We start from the raw sequence: 9,404 nt of genomic DNA, 5'->3' as shown, positions 1-9,404 counted from the left end.
TATATATATACACATACATACATAAGTTCATACTGATGTCTCTAAATGTGTTCCAGTACCTCATGGATCATTTTATCCTTCTCCCTTGCTTGTTTGTAACTCCCACTTCAACAGAGGAAACACCTAGCTCCCACCATCCAGTTACTAAATTGTTCAATTCAGTATACATGTAAATGATTTCATAATTGCTCATTTATACCAGGCGAGAAGGAATACATAGAGTAACAAAAAGAATTCGTCCATGTTCAACCAGGGGTAGCAAATAATCAAGAATCAACGGTATTGAAGGGATAAGTCCAAGTTGCACTGAAAGCAATGGTGAAAAATGAGGTTCCAGGAATTGATGGAACACCAACTGTAAAGTTTTCACAAATGGATGCAGCACTGGAGGTACTCACTCATCTATGCCAAGAAATTTGGAAGACAGCTACCTGACCTGTCAACTGGAAAAGTACCATATTTGTGCCCACTCCAAAGAAAGATGACCCAACAAAATGTGGACATTATCAAACAATATCATTAATATCACACACAAGTAAAATTTTGCTGAAGATCATTCAAAAACAGTTGCAATAGTACATCAACAGGAAACTACGTGAAATGCAAGGCAGATTTCAAAGAGGAATGAGGGACATCATTATTGATATCAGATAAATCTTGCCTGAAAGCAGAAAATACCAGAAATATGTTTGCTTGTGTTTTATTGACTATGCAAGAGCAAATTATGAATAGCATTGTAAAAAATAGGAATTATTGAACACACCATTGTTCTCATGTAGAACCTGTACATATATAAAGAGGCAGTCATTGAATAGAACAAGGGGATATTGTGGTTTAAAGTCAGGGATGGTGTGTGTCAGGGTTGTATCTTTTTACCATACTTATTCAGTCTGTATGCTGAGCAAATAATTTGAGAGACTGGACTATATGAAGAAAAATGTGGCATCAGGATTGGAGGAAGACTCATTAATAACTTGTGATATTCAGAGGACACAACCTTTCTGGCTGAAAGTGAGGAGGACTTCAAATATTACTGATGAAGTTCAAAGACTACAGCCTTTAGTGTGGGTTACACCTCAATGTAAAGAAAACAAAAATCCTCACAACTGGACCAGTAAGCAACATCATGATAAGTGGAGAAAAGATTGTCATTATCAATAATTTAATTTTACTTGAATCCACAGCCAATGCCCATGGAAGCAGCAATCAGGAAAGCAAACGACATATTGTATGGAACATATCTGCTGTAAAATATCTTTTAACTGTTAAAAAGCTAAGATGTCACTTTGAAGACTAAGGTTCACATGACCCAACTCATGGTATTTTCAATGTCATCATATGTATGTGAAAGCCGGTCAGTGAATATGTAAGACCAGAGAAGAACTGTTGCCTTAGAACTGTGGTACTGGTGAAGCATAATAAACATCCTATGGACTGCCAGAAGAACTTCTTGGAAGCAGTACAGCCAGAATACTCCTTTGAAGCGAGGATGGTGAGACATCGTCTCATGTACTTTGGACATGTCATGAAGAGGCATCAGTCCCTGGATAAGGACATCATGCCTGGTAAGGTAGAAGGTGGGCAAAAAAGAGGAAGACTCATTGAGATGGATTGATCCAGTGGCTGTGATTGTGAGGATGGTGCAGGACTGGGCAGTACTTTGCTCTCTTGTACATGAGGTTGCTACGTGTCATAGCCAACTCGACAGCACGTAACAACAACCACCTCAGTGGGGAAACACGCTTACTAGGTAAAGCACAGTGCTAAGCACAGTTCCTCTTGCCTTCGGTCTCAAAGTCTCCATCCATTTCCAAACTGACTTAGCTTAGTGCCTTTCCCCCACCCAAACCATTTTTTGCCATCTGGCCTCTCTCCTCCTGCCAGTAAACCCAGCCTATGGGAGTGGAGCTCCCGCTGTGATATCCCTGTGGGGAATACTGGCCCCCTTTGCTCTCATGGGTCCCACTGAGCAGTGTGCCATCCCCCACCCCAAAATAACCCAATCAAATCCTCCCAACCCAGCTGCCAAGTTCCATGAACTCATAGGTGGACCCAGCCATAGGCCCCACTCCAGCCTCCCAGTGAAAGGGGCATAGAGATGAGCATTCATTATCTTGGACCACTCTGCACCCCCCAGTACCATGAAACAGGGGCCAACCAGACTGGCCCCCCGTCAAACTATCCAGACATCCTGCTGGTCTACCTGGTAACTGGGGCCTCCTCAGGTTACCCAGAGGATCACTTTGCCTTAGAAACTCCAGCTGTCACCTCGGCTGCATCAGTAACTGATGCCAAGACCCTGAGCAGCAGAGGGCCAGCTGCAAGCAGGCGTCCCCGGGCATTTTGTGAGCGTCCTGCTCTGCTCTCCACAGCCATCACAGCCCTCAGTGAAGAGGTGAGCCAGCTGGGGGTGCAGTACCTATATTCTAGAATGGGACCCCAGGATGCCTTCCTCACATGTCTGAGATAGCCCAGTAACCTCTACCAGGAGCCTGGCATCCGGTTTCCAGGTGATGAGTGAGGGAAGAGAGTGCTCCCACTAGGAGCCCCAGCTGGGTGGGAGAGGGGGCATCGGTCAGCTGGGTGGGTGGGTGGGGAGCTCAGAAGGCTTGGAATGGTTCAAACTGGGGACTCCAAGTGGGGTCTGACTACTGGTGGCTTCTTTGGCCATATGGGCTTTATAGCTCAGGCACAGAGGTGTTGGGAGTTACCTGCCATAGGTGTGCTGGTTGAATAGGTGTGCATGGTTGGTGTGGGAGGCAGAGGGAGAAAAGCCCATGATCCGGCCTTGAATTCAGTTTCTACCCTGTCCCTCTTGGATTATGGAATGCTGACTGCTGCTTTCATTGCACAAAACTGACTTTAGGACCCTTCAAGACTCGGTGATCCTCCACCTTGCCTAGGCACAGTGGACCATGGGGGGACTAGTGCTTTGCCACCGAGTGACAAAGAAAGCATCCCAGAGGCTCCATGCTTGAAACTCAGCAACTTGTGGCAGAGGAGGATGCGGCCCCTGATAGGATCAGGAGGGATCCTACCAGCCTAAACTGGTGACAGCCTCCACCCCACCTAGCATGAAGCGTTCTCACACACCATGCCCCCTAGCGGCTGATGACATGCTTCCACATCGATGTCACTCAAAGACATATCCTCATAGTCCATGTTGTTATTGGAACCCTGGCTTGCTTCCTCTCTCCTAGCTCCCCAGCTTTTAAGAAAGATTCCCCAGGGCCCCCCACCCTCAGGAGTCATAGAGACTGATTCTGTGGGTGGATCTTCCAGTATCTGCTGAGCCCTGAAGGCACCAGCGAGCAGGAGCCTGCCTTGGAAACCACCCCTCAGATGTTCTTCTAAACCAGGGTTAGGAAGCCCTCAGACACTCTGTACCAGATCTGTGGACTCATTTCCTGAAAAAGAAGCCTTCACAACACAGCCTATAATCTCAGGGGCCATACCTGGATGTCCTGCTTAAAACAGACAGACAGACAGGAACACACCACACACACACACACACACACACACACACACACACGGTTTCTTCCAGAACAGTCCATCACCCTTGCTTCCCCAGGTTCTGTTTGTATCCCCAGTCCATCTCAGCAGCTCACACAATTGGCTTCCTCCCCGAAACCCACCCTAGAGCCCAGAAACCCCAAATTCCATACCCTGCTTTTCCCTAGAGTTCACTAGGAGCCGTGCAACTAAAAGGCAAATCTCCCACAAAATCACTCCCAATGCCATCAAATCAATTCCACCTCAGAGTGATGATGCTACAAAACAAAGCAGAACTACTCCTTAGGGGTTCCAAGGCTGTTAATCTTTACAGGGGCATCTTTACAACCTCATCTTTCTCCCACTGTTGACCTTTCAGTTAACAGGCCAACACTTAACCCATGGTGCCACCAGGGCTCTCTAGTAATGAGGACAGTGTTTTCCACATGAAATCCCCTATCATTTCCTCCTTGCCTAGAAGTTGAAAGCCCCCGGTGTCCTGTCAGTAGCAAATGACAGAAACTTACCTCTAAATGGTGAGCTCATAGCACTGGAAAGTCTTCATAATATGACAGCTGGGTAACTTTCAGACACAGCTGCATCCAGGAGTTCAGATGCTATCATAAAAATGGACTCTCCATATGGTGGCAAGATGGCAGTCCCAAATTTGCATTAATCTTCCACTTGCAGGCCCAGTGTCTAATCTGAACAGCCCTTCTTTGGGACACGTGGGTTGGGACACAGTGATTAGCCTGGTCACATACCCACCACTGATGCCTGTGTCAAGGGGATACATGATTGCCTGTTCCCCCACCAGAACCCCAGGGCAAGATAGAGGGAGAGAGTGTGCGAGTAGCCAGCTTTTGGGGTCTCCCACATTAAGTGAAGGGGCCTGCAGGAGCATCCTCCACACAGACAGGCACCCCCTGGACACAGTTGCCAGAGCTTCTCCTGTGGTGGCCGGAGGTAGTGTTGTTCTGTGGGGTGAATGTTGGGTGAGGTGGCTGGGAGTGCCGCTGCCATTCTCTGCTGAGTGACTTTGAGGTAGGATCCTCATGTCTCAAGTGCAAGTAATCCACTTCCCTGGGTCTGAGATGGTCTTTAAGCCCTCTCCAGGGATAGGGATGGTTTCTGGGGCATCTTCTGGCTCCTGGAGTCTTTGAATGGGGAAGAAGAGGGATTAACATTGAGGGAAGAGTGAGGTGAGAGGGAATCCACCCTCTAGCTCAGACAGCAAAGCAGATACATGGAAAAAGGTGTAGCTTCGTTGGTTAAAACCACTGAACTCAAACCAATAACCTAAGGGAAAACCTTTTACACATCCCTTCCCTTCCTCCCTAATTTTGTTTGTTTGTTTGTTTTATTATGGAGTCTAGAGCTAACTGAAATGTAGAGAAATGAGCAGATGTCGTCAGAGACACACACCCCCACTTTAGCCCTGGTATCCCTTGGGGCTCTGGTAGCATAGTGGTTATGAATTGGGCTGTGTACCTTAAAGTCAGCAGTTCAAAACTACTAGCTGTTCTGCAGGAGAAAGATGAGACTTTCTGCTCCCATAAAGATTTACAGCCTCAGAAATCCTTTACAGGGTCGCTATGAGTCGGAACCGACTCCACAGCACATAACCACCGCCACCACCATCCCCTGGGGCACTGAACCAGCAGCCTCACACTTTCCAATGTTCTTCCTAAAGACGAATCCAAACTTACTTCCATCAAGTTGATTTTGACTCATAGCGACCCCACAGGACAGACTACCGCTGCCCCACAGGGTTTCCAAGACTGTACACCTTTATGGAAGCAGACTGCCACATTTTTCTCTTGTAGGGTTAAAACCTCCAATCTTTGGGTTGGCAGCTGAGCACTTAACCACTGTGCCACCAGACCTCCTCCAAAAGACCAAACCCCAAAACAAACCAGTTGCCATTCAGTCAATTCCAACTGCTACCAGGTTTGAACCACCGACCTTTCAGTTCACAGCCCAATGCTTAGCCCTCTATGCTGCCAGGACTCCTTTCCTAAAAACTACACACCCTAATTGCTGTCCCTCCAGCCCCCAAGTCATGGTGCAGCCTCCCTGGGGTTTGAGATCTGGTCTTTACACATTTCCTTCTGTCTGACCCTATCCTCTCATACATACTTCCTCCTATTGGTGGAATGCTTGGGCCCAGACAGACAGTTAAATGGGGAAGGGAGAAAGAAAGAGGGGGACACAGAGAGAGAGTAAGAAAGAGGAGCAGAGGTGGGCACATTCCCCACCAGGTAAACTGCAGAGCTGAGCGGGGTGTGGCACCATGGACAGCGCCCCAAGGAGCCCCTATTTATTTTTCTCCCCCTCTCCAGCCATACCAACACCGCTGTCATGCCGGCCACCAACCAGGGTTGGCCTGAGGACTTTGGCTTCCGACTGGGGGGCTCAGGCCCCTGCTTTGTCCTAGAAGTGGCCGAGGGGAGCAGCGCGCACGCCGGAGGGTTGCGACCCGGGGATCAGATCCTGGAAGTGGAGGGCCTGGCAGTGGGTGGCCTGAGCCGTGATCACCTGGTGCGCCTGGCAAGACGCTGTCCGCGCGTGCCGCCCAGCCTCGGTGTGCTTCCGGCTCCTGAAGGCGCCCCCAATCCAGGATCCGGCCCCGCTGCCCCGATCACAGCCTTGCGGCTCCCGCGCCACAACCGCGGCCTTTCCTTGGGCGGTGAGCTGCTGCGCCTGGCTGGCCGCAAGCGCCTACATGCCGTGCACCGAGAGCGCAGGCGCAAGGCGCAGGAGTTCAGCCGGAAGGTAGGGATAAGGTGCTGGTTGGGGGAGTAGTTGGTTGAGAGAGGAGGCAGGGGACTAGGGCACGGAACAATTGTTGTTGTTAAGTTCCGGATAGCTGGTTCCGACTCATAGTGATCCTGTATAGGGTTTCCAAGGAGCAGCTGGTGGGTTTGAATAACCATCTTTGTAGTTCCCAGTCCAGTGCTGATCAAACATAGAATGCAAGTAATAATAGAACGTTGTTAGGTGCATTCAAATTGATAGACATCACCCCAGAAGGTTCCCACCAGGAGGAATTATTCTGGCTTCATTCACTAGAGATGACCTTTGCCTGCTCGTTGACTTTGTATCAATGCAAGTACGCAATGTGGACTCTTTGGTGCCTGACTTCTTTTGTTCAACATAACATCTGAATTTTGTACACGTTGTTGTGTGTAGCAGTGGATCATTTATTCTGTGACCTAGTTAATTAATGTGATGTTCTCTTTTTAAAGAGCCACATGTATTTCAAGCCCTCACAAAACCAGGATCCCTCCCTGCCTTGTAGAGCACTCTGACTGGCCACAGAGGGTGCTGCTTTGGGTCCTGTGAACCATCCAACAGCACAGCCCATCTGAATGGCACAGGCAGGTTCTGAGGGGTCATAGGCAGGGGGAGGGCTGAGAGTCAGGAGCCTAGATGACCAAGGTCTGCATCACCTGAAAGAAGAGATTCAAACAGAACCATTGAGAGAAGTTGCATGTGACCAAGAACTAGCCTGAAGGCAACATTCCAAACACTCATGTAGCTCTCTAAGATCCTGCTTGGTGACGGGGCCACCCTTCCTTGCCCTCCATGGAATGAGAGCTGCTCAGTTCTTCCCTCGGCAGGTCTTGGTCACTGGGTTTGGGTGCCCAGGAGACTGAAAGCACTGCTGGAGTTTGGCTGCTGCAGAAATGGCTCCTGGCCCACTGCCCAGGTGTGAATCCCTATGCATCCCAGTCTCCTCCAACCCTCAATGTTCCTCCAGTCCTCATGTCTCCTCTCTATCATGTACCCTGCCCTGATCCTTGAGCTTTCAGCCCCCTAAGCAGGCCAACCTGTAGCCAGACACATATGCTTACACACACGAGGGACTCACACACTAGCCTTCCTCAGTCACTAATGCCCAGCTCCTCAAAGATATGGTTTTTTTCTTTAGCCCGAGCATAGGCTTTGCTGACACATGTAATGACTTGGCACAGTCATTGTAACTAACAATGGATTCAAGCATGCCAATGATCATGAAGATGCTTCTGGATCAAGTATTTCATTCTGTTATACATGAGATTTGTATGCATCAGTGCCAATATAATGACAACTAACAACAGGTGGTGGTGGTGGTGTGCCATGGAGTCAGTTTCCGGCTCATAGCTACCCTGTATAGGGTTTCCGAGACTGTAAATCTTTACGGAAGCAGAATGTCTCATCTTTCTCCCACGGAACAGCTGGTAGTTTCGAACTGCTGACTTTGAGGTCAGCAACCCAACTTGTAACCACTACGCTACCAGAGCTCCTTAACAACAGGTCATGGTTGTATGCCATGGAGTTGGTTCCAACTCATAACGACCCTGAATAGGGTTTCCAAGGCTGTAAATATTTAAGGGAGCAGAAAGCCTCATCTTTCTCTCACGGAATGTCTGGTAGTTTCGAAATACTGACCTTGAGGTTAGCAGTCTGACTTGTAACTACTATGCTATTGGCTTCCATAAAAACCAAAGGCCTAGGAACAACAGGGCTCTGTGATACAGGGATCAAGGCATAGTCTGAAGAGTGGAAAGAATGCTAAGATGCTTGACTGTCTTATGAACATTGGTTTCCCTTGCCTACTATTGTAAAGTAGACACTGGAGTGGGATAGAAAGGAATGTTGGGAAACATGATTACAGAAAGCTTGTAAGCCCGTCTTCCACCTATAACTGATTGGAATACCCTAAAGGGGTTCTAGAACTTGCCCAGTGAAATAGGCTTCTTGTAAAGCCTTTGTAGTGCATAAGACCATAGGTGGAATCCTGAGCCCCATCCAGAACCTTCTGAGGTGGGACAATCTCACCAGAAAGGACAATCAGACCAGCCTGGAACAACTAGAGCAACAGAAGATACATCTTGAAAGTAAGATCAGCAGGAAAACCCAAAACCCAAAAAATGGCAGTATGATTGGCTGCTACAAGAATAATCAAGTTGTTCACTGGGAAGCCATCAAGGCAAGGAATCAAGTCCCTTCAGGGCAAACCCCCCTCCAAGACTGAAACTCAAAGGGAACACATGAACAGGTATGTAAGCTTTCTGGTGACCACATTGGTCTACTGGTGAGTGGAAGATGAGGAAAAGCAGCAATGAAGATATGGGCTGAATTCAACCACATTCTGTAGACTCCTGTCAACCTGGAGATGAGAGAGAGAAGAGGAAGGGATGATTGGTCTGAAGTGTGGTGAGACCTGAGGACTCTTGAGCCCATGGACAAGGACATAGCCATGGAGGGCTAGAGCTGAGAGTGAAGCATCCAGCTGATATGAAGTGAGCAGAGAGGCACAAGAGCACCCAGACATGCATATAGTACCCATTTGACCTAGCCTCAATAATCAGAACTCAACTAGAGGAAGATAAAAAACAGTTTTTGATAAAGAAAATAAATGTAAATTGCTACTATTTGATGAACTTGACCTATACATGTGGCTGTTGTAGCTCAAAATACCAACTGAGAGGGAAGGCGTCTTCACATCAAGTATTAATCCTATCCCCTCTGTATACAGGGTAGATAGGGATGGGCAACTTAGTCATTTGCTACCTAAAATGAGGGGGCAATAAAGGCACAAAGTGACTGGCCTATAAGTTTTCAAGAGGGAGTTTAGTTTAAGAGTGTGTGGGGGAAGATAGAGTCCTCACTGAATAGTTCTCATCTTGTCTAGACAGGTCTGGTGAAAATAGATGGGGATAAGATTCTTATGATTCAATAGTGAGTAATTGTTATCATGACTAATTGTGACTGTCATAAATGTAAAAGTAAAAGTTTTGTAACAAAAACAGGGGAGTAGTTAATCTTACAGTCCAGAAACAAACAACCTTAGGACCATCAAGGGAGAAGAGCACAAGTGGAATGCGGGACCCTATCTAGAGAGGCAGCAACACCAGATATGGAGG

The 9,404-nt window shown here is 47.9% G+C and overlaps 1 protein-coding gene across 1 annotated transcript in view; it reads left to right on the top strand.

Annotated features, from left to right (window-relative positions):
* The first annotated feature begins 5,849 nt into the window (after positions 1 to 5,849).
* GRID2IP (glutamate receptor, ionotropic, delta 2 (Grid2) interacting protein) overlaps positions 5,850 to 9,404 on the top strand; it is a 42,695-nt gene continuing 39,140 nt past the window's right edge. Inside the window, exon 1 of the mRNA XM_006859766.1 lies at positions 5,850 to 6,267. Coding sequence (XP_006859828.1) covers positions 5,854 to 6,267 — 414 coding nt within the window. The 5' untranslated portion in view covers positions 5,850 to 5,853. The remainder of the gene's footprint in view (positions 6,268 to 9,404) is intronic.

This window comes from Chrysochloris asiatica, unplaced genomic scaffold, assembly GCF_000296735.1.
Source record: "Chrysochloris asiatica unplaced genomic scaffold, ChrAsi1.0 scaffold00034, whole genome shotgun sequence".
Lineage (NCBI taxonomy): Eukaryota > Metazoa > Chordata > Mammalia > Afrosoricida > Chrysochloridae > Chrysochloris > Chrysochloris asiatica.
This window is presented reverse-complemented; position numbering and strand designations above follow the sequence as displayed.